Source organism: Ranitomeya imitator, chromosome 2 (assembly GCF_032444005.1).
Source record: "Ranitomeya imitator isolate aRanImi1 chromosome 2, aRanImi1.pri, whole genome shotgun sequence".
NCBI lineage: Eukaryota > Metazoa > Chordata > Amphibia > Anura > Dendrobatidae > Ranitomeya > Ranitomeya imitator.
Window position 1 is genome coordinate 696666115 of NC_091283.1, and position 15749 is coordinate 696681863.

At 47.0% G+C, this 15749-nt stretch overlaps 1 protein-coding gene across 2 annotated transcripts in view; it reads left to right on the forward strand.

Moving 5' to 3' along the window:
• Positions 1-15749, forward strand: part of LOC138665529 (L-threonine ammonia-lyase-like) — a 406691-nt gene that overhangs the window by 350405 nt on the left and 40537 nt on the right. For both annotated transcript variants that reach the window (XM_069753102.1, XM_069753101.1), the window contains exon 10: positions 10273-10330. In XM_069753102.1, the coding sequence (XP_069609203.1) occupies positions 10273-10330 (58 nt within the window). The remainder of the gene's footprint in view (positions 1-10272; positions 10331-15749) is intronic.

The window sequence follows — 15749 nt, forward strand, 5'->3', positions numbered from 1 at the left end:
ACAGCATCATCAGGAGTATAAGAGACCGGACGCCGCCCTGCTCGCTGCATTCTGCCCCGGAGTCAGACAGTGTAGGGAGAGCTGCTGCTGAGATCGGTTCAGATTTGGGGATTTCTTAGTCAGCGTGGGGTCTACCATTCTAAACTACTCAAATCCAGCTAAACCAACAGTCCTTCTAAGGACTAATTCCGGAGTATATAGGTTTCAGTGTTAAGCAGGGGAGTGTACATCGCTCTATACAAATCAATGCAAGGCCTGCAGGCACTATATGTGTGTATATAAATATCATTGCATGCATCAAGAGGGTCCGTTCCATTACTGTCTGCTGCTGCTACTTATAGCATATATTGACCTTATATACAGTACCTAGCCTCAGGTATAATTGGCTAAGAATTTTTTTTTGCCAGGTTAATAGAGATTATTTTATTGCAAAGCAATCCAGAGCCCTTTATTTCTCTATTTGCCTTTTGACACTGGACAATACAGCCAGATCCTTTTCCTAGCACAGCATGAAAATTCAGCAATTTTAAAGGGGTCACAAAAATCACTTATGAGTGCGCAGAAAAATCTTTCATTTTTTTGTGGTAACGTAGAGTAGAATTTTTTTGAGTGTCTTACACATAAAATACATACAGGCCACATATTTTACAGTGTGGTATATCTGTGACACATGTCATACATTCTTGTGCTAAAAATTTGGGTATTTTAGGCCTAAATTCCATTTTTTTGCTGTTACTCTAGTTATATACAACGCTATTTTGCAGACCCCCCAAAAAATACAGGCCACATATTTGGCAGTGTGGTATTTCCGTGACTGACCTCATACAGTGGGGCAAAAAAGTATTTAGTCAGTCAGCAATAGTGCAAGTTCCACCACTTAGGCTACGTTCACACTAGCGTTGCGCCGCCCTGCGTCGGCGACGCAACGCGCGACGCACGGAAAAACGCGCGCGTTTTGCGACGCGTGCGTCGTTTTTTGACGAAATCGGACGCAAGAAAAATGCAACTTGTAGCGTTTTCTTGCGTCCGACGCTAGCGTCTAAAACGACGCACGTGTCGGAAAACGCGTGCAAAAAGACGCACGCGTCCCCTATGTTAAACATAGGGGCGCGTCGCCGCTGCGTCGCCGACGCAACAGCGACGCGACGCTAATGTGAACGTAGCCTAAAAAAGATGAGAGGCGTCTGTAATTTACATCATAGGTAGACCTCAACTCTGGGAGACAAACTGAGAAAAAAAAATCCAGAAAATCACATTGTCTGTTTTTTTATAATTTTTTTTGCATTTTATGGTGGAAAATAAGTATTTGGTCAGAAACAAACAATCAAGATTTCTGGCTCTCACAGACCTGTAACTTCTTCTTTAAGAGTCTCCTCTTTCCTCCACTCATTACCTGTAGTAATGGCACCTGTTTAAACTTGTTATCAGTATAAAAAGACACCTGTGCACACCCTCAAACAGTCTGACTCCAGACTCCACTATGGTGAAGACCAAAGAGCTGTCAAAGGACACCAGAAACAAAATTGTAGCCCTGCACCAGGCTGGGAAGACTGAATCTGCAAAGCCAACCAGCTTGGAGTGAAGAAATCAACAGTGGGAGCAATAATTAGAAAATGGAAGACATACAAGACCACTGATAATCTCCCTCGATCTTGGGCTCCACGCAAAATCCCACCCCGTGGGGTCAGAATGATCACAAGAACGGTGAGCAAAAATCCCAGAACCACGTGGGGGGACCTAGTGAATGAACTGCAGAGAGCTGGGACCATTGTAACAAGGCCTACCATAAGTAACACACTACGCCACCATGGACTCAGATCCTGCAGTGCCAGACGTGTCCCACTGCTTAAGCCAGTACATGTCCGGGCCCGTCTGAAGTTTGCTAGAGAGCATTTGGATGATCCAAAGGAGTTTTGGGAGAATGTCCTATGGTCTGATGAAACCAAACTGGAACTGTTTGGTAGAAACACAACTTGTCGTGTTTGGAGGAAAAAGAATACTGAGTTGCATCCATCAAACACCATACCTACTGTAAAGCATAGTGGTGGAAATATCATGCTTTGGGGCTGTTTCTCTGCAAAGGGGCCAGGATGACTGATCCGGGTACATGAAAGAATTAATGGGGCCATGTATCGTGAGATTTTGAGTGCAAACCTCCTTCCATCAGCAAGGGCATTGAAGATGAAACGTGGCTGGGTCTTTCAACATGACAATGATCCAAAGCACACCGCCAGGGCAACGAAGGAGTGGCTTAGTAAGAAGCATTTCAAGGTCCTGTAGTGGCCTAGCCAGTCTCCAGATCTCAACCCTATAGAAAACCTTTGGAGGGAGTTGAAAGTCCGTGTTGCCAAGCGAAAAGCCAAAAACATCACTGCTCCAGAGGAGATCTGCATGGAGGAATGGGCCAACATACCAACAACAGTGTGTGGCAACCTTGTGAAGACTTACAGAAAACGTTTGACCTCTGTCATTGCCAACAAAGGATATATTACAAAGTATTGAGATGAAATTTTGTTTCTGACCAAATACTTATTTTCCACCATAATATGCAAATAAAATGTTAAAAAAACAGACAATGTGATTTTCTGGATTTTTTTTTCTCAGTTTGTCTCCCATAGTTGAGGTCTACCTATGATGTAAATTACAGACGCCTCTCATCTTTTTAAGTGGTGGAACTTGCACTATTGCTGACTGACTAAATACTTTTTTGCCCCACTGTATATCTGCGTACTCCAATTTTGGGCATTTTAGGCCGGTATTCAAGTTTTTTTCATGGCTGTTACTCTACTTATATACAGCACTATTTTGCATTTTTGATGAGGCCTTCCTCCACGTCTCATCATCCACCGCCACTAGATCACCAGGGTTAAAGTGTTCCATGCTGCTACAGCCTCTGTATTTTTTTGCAAGGGTGTCCATGATGCCATAAAGAATTAAAAAAAAAATTGAACCCCCCATGGGGAAATGTTTGTCAGCCCATACACTTAGTGTATGGGCATTCCAAGTCTAGGGACCTGCTCCTTTAAATTGGGCCTATTTTTTAATGAGGCCTTCCTCCACGTCTCATCATCCACCGCCTCTAGATCACCAAAGTTAACGTGTTCTGTGCTGCTACTGCCACTCTAGTTTTTTTGCAAGGGTGTTTATGATGCCCGTAATAAAAATATTTACACAGTATGTTGATGTGTACCCCCCAGGAGAAAATGGTTGTCAGCTCATACATTTATTGTATGGGCATTACGAGTCTAGGAGACCAGCTCCTTTGTAATGGGACAGGTTTTTTTTATGAGGCCTTCCTCCATGTTTCTTCCAAGGGGGGATTGGGGTGCGTGCAAATTTGGGTCAAGGCGGCCCTTGCATTCAGTGCATAAGGAAACAGTATGGCAGGACCAACTGAAGAATGTGAAGTGGGATTTCCTGTGGCCTTCTAGTATCTGGGTTCAAAGGCTGATTGGGATGTATATGACTTGTTAGCAGGGCAGTCCTTGCAGTCAATGCATAAGAAAACAGTATGGCAGTACAAAATGAATAATGTGAAGTGGGTTTTCCTATGGCCATCCAGTACCTGGGTTCAAAGGCTTATTGGGGTGCATATGACTTGATAGCAGGGCAGGCCTTATAATCAATGCAGCATTTTTTTCAGGAAGCCATCTTGTACCTCTTGTGAAAGGGATATTGTGGTGCGTCATAATTCTCGGCAGCCCAGCCACTCACTGCATAGGCAATAACAGCATAGGAGACCCACTGTTTAATAATGGCCCTTTAAGAATATTAATGCCGCCTGATGCCCCTCTAAAAATAGGCTTTGTGACTTTAAGAGTTCCTCCTTCATAAATGAAACAAGATGTCACCTTATGTGTCACACACCACATGGCCAGCTAGGGTTGTTATTTGTTACAATGACATTTCCCAGTGAACGCATTTGTATTGGTTGAAAGCAATGTTAAAGTTGAAAAACGCATCAAAAACGCTGCGTGTGAACGTAGCCCAAGTGGTGGAGGAACATTTTGGTCTGGGGTTAATTATTTTGCCTTATATGCAAGTTATTACCCTGGAAAGTATGTTCCTTAACATATTTCCAAGCAAAATGCATGTGGGTTTCGGTTTTGTATGTTTTTTGGTGCATCTGTAAAAAAGGCATGAAACTCTGACAACATTGCTTACAGCTGTGACCTAGGAGTCAGGAATGTTTCCAGGGGCCATCGCCATGATGTTCCTGTGTCATTTAAGCAGTGATTCCATCATTTTCAGACGTTTTTAGACCTTAAAAGGACCCCTGGGGGGGATTGCGGTAAAAATGCTCGTGTCTCCCATAGACTTAGATTGGGCTTGTTGTTCTGTCCGAGTACTCAAGTTCCAATTTGCTCGACCCGAGCAACGATCACCCGAGCATTTTAGTGCTCACTCGTCACTAATGGTGAGAACTTTCCAGATATTATAGCTAAGGATCATGAAAAGGATATGGTGCAAATAAGGGCCAAGACTCCAGTACCTGGTGGTGAGGGTGGTAATTAGCAAAAAAAAAGGGGGCCTTATTTTAATCTTTAATATTGGGACCCTCACCATGATGTACACCCAGCTCATAATAGGCAATAAGGCAAATTAAAGAGTTAATTTTCACATTATATTACATATTTTTTATGCTTTTGTTATATTCAATGTTCCTATAACACAGTGGAATGTTAAATTTGGAAAATTCATTAGGAACTCAAATTTAACCCCTTCATGACCCAGCCTATTTTGACCTTAAAGACCTTGCCGTTTTTTGCAATTCTGACCAGTGTCCCTTTATGAGGTAATAACTCAGGAACGCTTCAATGGATCCTAGCGGTTCTGAGATTGTTTTTTCGTGACATATTGGGCTTCATGTTAGTGGTAAATTTAGGTCAATAAATTCTGCGTTTATTTGTGATAAAAACGGAAATTTGGCGAAAATTTTGAAAATTTCGCAATTTTCACATTTTGAATTTTTATTCTGTTAAACCAGAGAGATATGTGACAAAAAATAGTTAATAAATAACATTTCCCACATGTTTACTTTACATCAGCACAATTTTGGAAACAAAATTTTTTTTTGTTAGGAAGTTATAAGGGTTAAAATTTGACCAGCGATTTGTCATTTTTATAACGAAATTTACAAAACCATTTTTTTTAGGGACCACCTCACATTTGAAGTCAGTTTGAGGGGTCTATATGGCTGAAAATACCCAAAAGTGACACCATTCTAAAAACTGCACCCCTCAAGGTACTCAAAACCACATTCAAGAAGTTTATTAACCCTTCAGGTGCTTCACAGCAGCAGAAGCAACATGGAAGGAAAAAATGAACATTTAACTTTTTAGTCACAAAAATTATCTTTTAGCAACAATTTTTTTATTTTCCCAATGGTAAAAGGAGAAACTGAACCACAAAAGTTGTTGTCCAATTTGTCCTGAGTACGCTGATACCTCATATGTGGGGGTAAACTACTGTTTGGGCGCACGGCAGGGCTTGGAAGGGAAGGAGCGCCATTTGACTTTTTGAATCAAAAATTGGCTCCACTCTTTAGCAGACACCATGTCACGTTTGGAGAGCCCCCGTGTGCCTAAAAATTGGAGCTCCCCCACAAGTGACCCCATTTTGGAAACTAGACACCCAAGGAACTTATCTAGATGCATAGTGAGCACTTTGAACCCCCAGGTGCTTCACAAATTGATCCGTAAAAATGAAAAAGTACTTTTTTTTCACAAAAAAATTCTTTTAGCCTCAATTTTTTCATTTTCACATGGGCAACAGGATAAAATGGATCCTAAAATGTGTTGGGCAATTTCTCCTGAGTACGCCGATACCTCATATGTGGAGGTAAACCACTGTTTGGGCACACAGCAGGGCTCGGAAGGGAAGGAGTGCCATTTGACTTTTTGAATGAAAAATTATTTCCATCGTTAGCGGACACCATGTCGCGTTTGGAGAGCTCCTGTGTGTCTAAACATTGGCGCTCCCCCACAAGTGACCCCATTTTGGAAACTAGACCCCCCAAGGAACTTATTTAGATGCCTAGTGAGCACTTTAAACCCTCAGGTGCTTCACAAATTGATCTGTAAAAATGAAAAAGTACTTTTTTTTCACAAAAAAATTCTTTTCGCCTCAATTTTTTCAGTTTCACATGGGCAGTAGGATAAAATGGATCATAAAATTTGTTGGGCAATTTCTCCCGAGTACGCCGATACCTCATATGTGGGGGTAAACCACTGTTTGGGCACACGGCAGGGCTCGGAAGGGAAGGCGAGCCATTTGACTTTTTGAATGGAAAATTAGCTCCAATTGTTAGCGGACACCGTGTCGCGTTTGGAGAGCCCCTATGTGCCTATGCATTGGAGCTCCCCCAAAAGTGACCCCATTTTGGAAACTAGACCCCCCAAGGAACTTATCTAGATGCATATTGAGCACTTTAAACCCCCAGGTGCTTCACAGAAGTTTATAACGCAGAGCCATGAAAATAAAAAATAATTTTTCTTTCCTCAAAAATTATTTTTTAGCCTGGAATTTCCTATTTTGCCAAGGATAATAGGAGAAATTGGACCCCAAATATTGTTGTCCAGTTTGTCCTGAGTACGCTGATACCCCATATGTGGGGGTAAACCACTGTCTGGGCGCACGGCAGGGCTCGGAAGGGATGGCACGCCATTTGGCTTTTTAAATGGAAAATTAGCTCCAATCATTAGCGGACACCATGTCACGTTTGGAGAGCCCCTGTGTGCCTAAACATTGGAGATCCCCCAGAAATGACCCCATTTTGGAAACTAGACCCCCAAAGGAACTAATCTAGATGTGTGGTGAGGACTTTGAACCCCCAAGTGCTTCACAGAAGTTTATAACGCAGAGCCATGAAAATAAAAAAAAAAAATTATTTTCTCAAAAATGATCTTTTAGCCTGCAATTTTTTATTTTACAAAGGGTAACAGGAGAAATTTGACCCCAAAAGTGCTTCATAGAAGTTTATAATGCAGAGCCGTGAAAATAATAAATACGTTTTCTTTCCTCAAAAATAATTATTTAGCCCAGAATTTTTTATTTTCCCAAGGGTAACAGGAGAAATTGGATCCCAAAAGTTGTTGTCCAGTTTCTCCTGAGTACGCTGATACCCCATATGTGGGGGTAAACCACTGTTTGGGCACATGCCGAGGCTCGGAAGTGAAGTAGTGACGTTTTGAAATGCAGACTTTGATGGAATGCTCTGTGGGCGTCACGTTGCGTTTGCAGAGCCCCTGATGTGGCTTAACAGTAGAAACCCCCCACAAGTGACCCCATTTTGGAAACTAGACCCCGAAAGGAACTTATCTAGATGTGTGGTGAGCACTTTGAACCCCCAAGTGCTTCATAGAAGTTTATAATGCAGAGCCGTGAAAATAATAAATACGTTTTCTTTCCTCAAAAATAATTATTTAGCCCAGAATTTTTTATTTTCCCAAGGGTTACAGGAGAAATTGGACCCCAAAAGTTGATGGCCAGTTTCTCCTGAGTACGCTGATACCCCATGTGTGGGGGTAAACCACTGTTTGGGCACACGTCGGGGCTCAGAAGGGAAGTAGTGACTTTTGAAATGCAGACTTTGATGGAATGGTCTGCGGGCGTCACATTGCGTTTGCAGAGCCCCTGGTGTGCCTAAACAGTAGAAACCCCCACAAGTGACCCCATTTTAGAAACTAGACCCCCCAAGGAACTTATCTAGATATGTGGTGAGCACTTTGAACCCCCAAGTGCTTCACAGACGTTTACAACGCAGAGCCGTGAAAATAAAAAATCATTTTTCTTTCCTCAAAAATGATGTTTTAGCAAGCATTTCTTTATTTTCACAAGGGTAACAGGAGAAATTGGACCCCAGTAATTGTTGCGCAGTTTGTCCTGAGTATGCTGGTACCCCATATGTGGGGGTAAACCACTGTTTGGGTGCACGTCGGGGCTCGGAAGTGAGGGAGCACCATTTGACTTTTTGAATACAAGATTGGCTGGAATCAATGGTGGCGCCATGTTGCGTTTGGAGACCCCCTGATGTGCCTAAACAGTGGTAACCCCTCAATTCTACCTCCAACACTAACCCCAACACACCCCTAACCCTAATCCCAACTGTAGCCATAACCCTAATCACAACCCTAATTCCAACCCTAACCCTAAGGCTATGTGCCCACGTTGCGGATTCGTGTGAGATTTTTCAGCACCATTTTTGAAAAATCCGCGGGTAAAAGGCACTGCGTTTTACCTGCGGATTTAACGCGGATTTCCAGTGTTTTTTGTCCGGATTTCACCTGCGGATTCCTATTGAGGAACAGGTGTAAAACGCTGCGGAATCCGCACAAAGAATTGACATGCTGCGGAAAATACAACGCAGCGTTTCCGCACGGTATTTTCCGCACCATGGGCACAGCGGATTTGGTTTTCCATAGGTTTACATGGTACTGTAAACCTGATGGAACTCTGCTGCGGATCCGCAGCGGCCAATCCGCACCGTGTGCACATAGCCTAATTCTAAAGGTATGTGCACACGCTGCGGAAAACGCTGCGGATCCGCAGCAGTTTCCCATGAGTTTACAGTTCAATGCAAACCTATGGAAAACAAAAATCGCTGTACACATGCTGCAGAAAAACTGCACGGAAACGCAGCGGTTTACATTCCGCAGCATGTCGCTTCTTTCTGCGGATTCCGCAGCGGTTTTACAACTGCTCAAATAGAAAATCGCTGTTGTAAAACCGCATTGAAATGCGCAGAAAAAACATGGTAAATCCGCCATAAATCCGCAGCGGTTTAGCACTGCGGATTTATCAAATCCGCAGCGGAAAAATCCGCAGAGGACCAGAATACGTGTGCACATACCGAAACCCTAATCCTACCCCTAACCCTAACCCTACCCCTAACCCTACCCCTAACCCTAACCCTAGTTCTTACCCCAACCTTAGTGGAAAAAAAAAAATATATATTTTTTTTATTGTCCCTACCTATGGGGGTGACAAAGGGGGGGGGGGGTCATTTACTTTTTTTTTTTATTTTGATCACTGAGATATAACCTATCTCAGTGATCAAAATTCACTCTGGAACGAATCTGCCGGCCGGCAGATTCGGCGGGCGCACTGCACATGCGCCCGCCATTTTGGAAGATGGCGGCGCCCAGGAAAGAAGACGGACGGTCCCCGGGAGGCCAGGTAAGTATAAGGGGGGGGGAGATCAGGGCACGGGGGGGGGGGCGTCGGAGCACGGGGGGTGGATCGGAACACGGGGGGGTGGATTGGAGCACGGAGTGGGAGATCGCTGTGCGGGCGGGTGGATCGGAGCACGGGGGGGGAATCGCTGTGCGGGGGGGGGATCGGAGTGCGGGGGGGTTTGATTGGAGCACGGGGGGTGTGATTGGAGCACGGGGGGAGCGGGCAGGAGGACGGGGGAGCGGAGCACAGGACCGAGGGGAGCGGACCACAGATCGGGGGGCTGGGGCGATCGGAGGGGTGGGGTGGGTGCACATTAGTGTGTCCAGCCATGGCCGATGATATTGCAGCATCGGCCATGGCTGGATTGTAATATTTCACCATTTTTTTAGGTGAAATATTACAAATCGCTCTGATTGGCAGTTTCACTTTCAACAGCCAATCAGAGCGATCGTAGCCACGAGGGGGTGAAGCCACCCCCCCTGGGCTAAACTACCACTCCCCCTGTCCCTGCAGATCGGGTGAAATGGGAGTTAACCCTTTCACCCGATCTGCAGGGACGCGATCTTTCCATGACGCATATGCTGCGTCATGGGTCGGAATGGCACCGACTTTCATGACGCAGCGTATGCGTCAAAGGTCGGGAAGAAAGAAGAAATCATCCTAAGATCCGGATGCGCTGAATGCCTTGTGGTGGGTATGCTGCCAGCGCAGCACTTCTGCCAGATTGTTCATGCACACTCAATAAAATAGTTGGCTAATTTCTTCCTTGATTTGTTTTCAGTAAAAGATTTAAAGGCAACCTGATAGCAGATTCATGCTGTCAGAACCACGAGCATCATGAATCCGACACTGGCTGCACAATTACAGTCAGGCACTGTGGTGTATGCTTTACTTTCAAACAATGTAGCATTTCAGAGTGAACAAACTTTGGAAAGCTGGTCGGGGACGATGTGCCCCACACTTTCCCTTTACAGCACTATCAGATAAATGTGTTAGGATGTGTCTTATGTGTCTTCGTTGTCATATTGCTTTTTATTGCTTGTCAAGACAATTTACTTCTTTAAGAGTGTTCTTACTATGGTCTGTTGGTTTCAGGGTGCTGGATATGCAGAAAGAACACGTCTTCTTGATCAATGACTTATTCTCATTGGAGGTACGCTCTCCTGTCACATGTTTTGACTCTATGCTGTGTTGTGAGTAGACGTGCAATAGATCACCCTTATCACACTTTATATTGTCTCGTACATCACAACAGCCATGTGATACACATTTGCCACTATATAGTGATAGTGCAACTTTTCTGTCAAGAAAGGCCGTACTGGGGGCCCACGGCACGTAAAGGGAGGCCGCCATGACGGGGTTACGTGGGACCTGGGGAGCTGGAGCAGTTAGAAGGGATACGGTGGTAAGGGGTTAACTGGGAACTTGAGGGGTGGCTTTAGGGGCATTTTTTGAAAATAAGGGGTGGAACTAGGGGACTGTGGGAAGGGGGCACATAAAAAGGGACACGCTCCTCACGCAGGCATCCATTTTAGGTGCCTGCGTGACAAGTGAGGAATCTCTGTCACACTTACCAGAATGGACGTTGAAGCGATCCTCCAGCGTCTCCGGACGGCAGCCAGCTCCCAGGGGACAGATTGGCTGAATGCATCCGTTAACAGCCTTCTCCAGGGGACATCGGGAGCACCATCGCAGGCACCGCAGGACGGGCGCCGGCCGCGGAGGACTAGGCCTCCGGAGCGCCTAAGCCCGGACATCATCCCCAGGGCCCGGCGCCGAAATAGGAGCCCCTCTGCGGACCCTCCGGTAAGCAGCGCTGTTCCCTCCACCTCACAGCGCGGCGCCGGGAGGAATCCTCCAGTGCGGCGGGGCCTACAACGGGGGGTGGATCCTTCCTCCCCTCCTTCAGTGTCCGGGCGACGTGGGGCGGCAGGAGCAGGAGCCGGTACGGCGGCCGCCAGCATGCCCGCTGGCGCCGCTCAGCGTGGGAGGCAGCGACAGCCGAGGAGACGGGGGTCAGGTGCGGTGGCCCCTCAGCGCCGAGGATTATGCGGGCGGCAGTCGGCTGGCCCTGGCATCAGCGTGCGGCCTTCTGCAGTGCACAGCTCTGGAGTCTTCAACGCAGCAGCGCCCTCTGCTGGTGGTGGCCTGGATATTGCAAGTTCTGCGCCCTCTGCTGGTGTTGGCCGGGATTTTCCTGCAGCTGCGCCCTCTGCTGGTGATGGCCGGGATTTTCCTGGATCTGCGCCCTCTGCTGGTGATGGACGGAACTTTCCTGGATCTGCGTCCTCTGCTGGTGGTGGCGGAAATTTTCCGGATTCCGGCAGGCGACATTCCGTCGCTTCGGTACGCAGTGCCGGGGACGTATCCGTGGCAAGGAGCCGCACATCTTCCATCGGGCGGCAGGATGCTGGCTCGGCCTTTTCCCTTTCCGCAGCACCAGGGCAGTCGACGGCATCACCGAGTCGCCAGGACACGGATACGGCCGCCAGGAGTTCGGCGGGCAACATCGCGGATCAAGCCGGTCGGGATGCAGGACACCTTCGGCTGGGAGCTGGATCTTCGGCTGCTGGGCTCACAGCACCCAGGCAGCTAGGTGAGAACATTTTCCCTATCTTTAATTTGCCAGGCATAGTTTCCCCTGAAGCTAGGAATAGTGACATTACTTCGGGAGTTGCTAGCGGGGGAATGGGTTTAATCCTTAGAGGTTTAGGGGAGCTAGCGGGCTTGTGGGGGTCCGGTCTTAGCAGGGGATCTTTGCCGTCAGCTGCTTGGTTGGGAAATACGGGGTCGTTTGAGGGGTCTAGACAGTTGTCTGAAGTTACGGGTACATCCAGCAGTGCGGGTCCTGCGGCAGACACGGGGAGCTCATCAAGGGAGAAGGACGGAACAGCACCAGGGCCTGGGTCAGGAATTGATGCACCAGGTGAGGGAGCTTTGCAGGATAAGAAAAAGGAGGATGTACCGCAACTAGACGATGCGGCTAGGGGGGAGGTCTATGTCTGCTTCGAGGGCCCGTTAGGGGCACATTTAAAACAAGAGGTTAGGGAAAAAATCTGGAAAGGGGAGTACATAGAAATATTTTCTCTTTTACCCCTAGAGAGATTTAATTTGGATAGACCTAGAAGGGAGGACTCTAAAAAAGAAGATGAGGAGAAACGGAGATATAGGCTGATTCCCAGATCATTTTCAAATTGGCTGCAAGCTTTCGCTATTATGGCTAGCGTAATCGGGGAGAAGGCCCCGGAAAATTGCTCGGCATTATTTTGTTACTTAGATGCCATAGGGGAGGCTTACAGGACCTATGGGGGACAGGGTTGGTTACGCTATGACGAACAGTTTCGTCAGCGTAAGGCTTTTAGGCCAAGTATCAGGTGGGATCACAAGGACATAGCGTTGTGGATGAGAGTTATGGTCCCGTCCCGTTTAGGTCAGACTAGCCAGCCTTTTCACGGGGGCGCCGGGAGTTCAGGGCAGTGAGGACACTCGGCGGCTTTGCAGAAGGGACTGTGTTTCGCCTTCAATGATGGCATATGCAGATTCGGGAGCAAGTGTAAATATAGGCACGAGTGTTCAACCTGCGGGGGGGTGCATAGCGCTTCAAAATGTTTCAGGGGTAACAGGCAAAAAGTTGGAGATTCAGCTGACAAAAGGGGTGACTCCGGTGCAGTGGGTCGTGATGGAGGCCTTTCTAAGTAGATACCCTGATAGGTCAGCTGCAGTTTTATTGCGCGACGGTTTTAAGGAGGGTTTCAAAATCCCTTATGTTGAGCAGGATGTTAGTTTAAAAAGAAAAAATTTGAAATCGGCGTTACAATTCCCGGAGGTCGTGTCGGAGAAGTTGAATAAGGAAGTTGCTCTGGGAAGAATGGCAGGCCCGTTTGTCGCCCCTCCGATTGCAAATCTGAGGGTGTCACCTCTTGGCGTGGTCCCTAAGAAAGAACCTAATAAATTTAGGTTAATCCATCACCTGTCATTTCCGAAGGGATCTTCGGTTAATGATGGTATTGATCCCGAGTTGAGTTCGGTGTCGTACTTATCATTCGATTCAGCGATGGAGTGGGTTAGAGCATGTGGAAAGGGGGCTAAGCTGGCTAAGACCGACATCGAAGCGGCCTTTCGTTTGTTGCCAGTTCATCCTGACAGTTTGCATTTATTGGGTTGTTTTTGGGATGGCGGCTTCTTTGTTGATCGTTGTCTTCCCATGGGTTGCTCGATTTCATGTGCTTACTTTGAGGCCTTCAGCACGTTCCTAGAATGGGTGGTGAAAGATGTGTCTGGGATACGCTCATGTTCGCACTATCTGGATGACTTTCTGTTTATAGGGCCAGCGGAATCAGCAGATTGTTCGATTTTGTTGCATACAATGGAGAGTGTGACAAAGAACTTCGGGGTGCCTTTGGCGGAGGATAAAACAGTTGGTCCGGTGACAGTGTTGAGCTTCCTAGGCATTGAAATCGACACGGTAGCAATGGAATGTAGGCTACCTGCAGACAAGGTTACCGCGTTGCGCCAAGATGTGGTTAATACGATTGGTTTGAAGAAGATAAATTTGCGCAGTTTGCAATCGTTGTTAGGGAAACTGAACTTTGCATGTAGGATCATGCCGATGGGTCGAGCGTTCTGCCGCCGCCTATCCTTGGCAACAGTAGGGGTAAAGTCCCCTTTGCATTTCATCAGGATAAAGAAAGAGTTTCGGGACGATTTGAAGATGTGGGCGGATTTTCTGGACGAGTACAATGGCAGATCTCTGTGGATTCAGCCGGTGGCAGATGCTACCTCCTTGGGCATTTTGGTGCATGTCGTTGAAATGAGTGGCTTTGGTCTTTTCTTTCATGGTAGCTGGTCAGCAGCGGCTTGGCCGGAAGAATGGAAGGAGGAGGGGTTAACAAACAACCGGCTACTGTTGCATTTGTTCCCCAGGGTAGTTGCGTTGGCCCTGTGGGGTGACAAATTGAGGAATTTGAAGATTTCTTTTCATTGTGAGCATGTTGGAACGGTGACGGCGGTAAACTCGTTGTCAGCGGCTACGCCTGCAGTAGTGAAGGTCTTGCAGCACTTGGTTTTCCTGGGTCTTAAGTTTAACTTATGGATTGTATCTGAAGTTAGCTTGTCAGCGCCTGATCCAATAGTTGCTGCTCTTTCTCAATTTCAGTGGCAGCTTTTCCGGGATTTGGCACCACAGGCGGAGAGCGCGGGCCGGGATTGTCCAGTGGAGTTGTGGAACCTGCCGCGAGGGCCGTAACAGAGTTATTTACCAAATCGCTCGCGGATTCATCTTGGTCTCATTATAATCAGGCTTGGAGCTTGTGGGAATCCTGGATGTCAAGTATGGACCAGGATATGGAGGAGGAGTATGGTTTGTTGATGTTCTTAGGTCATCATTGGGAGGCAGGTTGGTCTGTGACACGTTTGAATAAGTTTCTGGCGGGGCTAGCCTTCAACCTTAAATGGAGGGGGGGTAAGGATATAACGAAATCCTTCTTGGTTCGGCAAGTTGTTCGGGGTTGGAAGAAAGGCTGGAAGGCTTCGGACGGTCGCCGACCCGTATCTTATGAGGTGCTCTCAGCCATTGAGCGGAAGTTGCAAGAGGTGTGTTTTTCCGAATGGGAAGTGGTTCTGTTCTGTGCAGCCTTTTCTTTGGCCTTCTTTGGGGCATTTCGGTTAGGTGAGTTGGTTAGCCCGTCCGTTAGTAAAAAAGATATTTTGTTAAGAGAAAACGTGGATGTCGAAGGGAATAAGGTGGTAGTGTTTATTAAGGCTTCCAAAACGGACGTGTATGGGAAAGGGTGCAAAGTGGTGTTGTTCAATGTTGAAGGATCCCCGGTGTGCCCGGTGGCATCCGTGAAGAAGTACATGGCAAAGGGCGGGGTGTTAGACGAGCCATTCTTGGTGCACGAAAATGGGTCTTTCTTGTCCCGTTTTCAGTTTATTTCTGTTTTTAGGAAATGTTTGGCGGCAGCGGGCTTACCTGCAACACAATATAGTGGTCACTCCTTCAGGATCGGGGCAGCGACTGAGGCCGCTAGGTGGGGCCTTGGTGAGGATGTGGTTCGGAGAATTGGGAGGTGGGAATCTTCAAGATTCCAGTCGTATGTTCGCCCAAACCTATTGTGAGTTAGAAGCTGTGTTAAGTTAATTGTTTGTTGCCTTTCTTTCTGTGTTGCAGGGTCTGATCCGATGCTCGTCTGGATCATGGGGCATTCGTATGTTGTATGGGCTGCGTTGCGTGCTGCGGTTCGTCCGGACGGTCGTCAGTTGGGTCTTTCTCGAGAGACAGTGACTTTACGATGGATCGGTAAAAGGGGGATGGTGTGGAAGGAATGGTTACCTGAATTTCATCGTTTTGTTAGACTGGATAGAGTGCCGGAGATCGTGGTGATACATTTAGGGGGGAATGATTTGGCTAAACGGTCTTGTAGGGAGCTGATTAAGGATATCAAATTCGATATCCTGAGGTTCTGGGTCATGTTTCCAAAAGTGTTGTTGGTGTGGTCCGACATCATTCCCCGTAAAAGATGGAGAGGTGCTAGATCACACGAGGGGGTGAACAGGGCCCGGATTAAAATAAA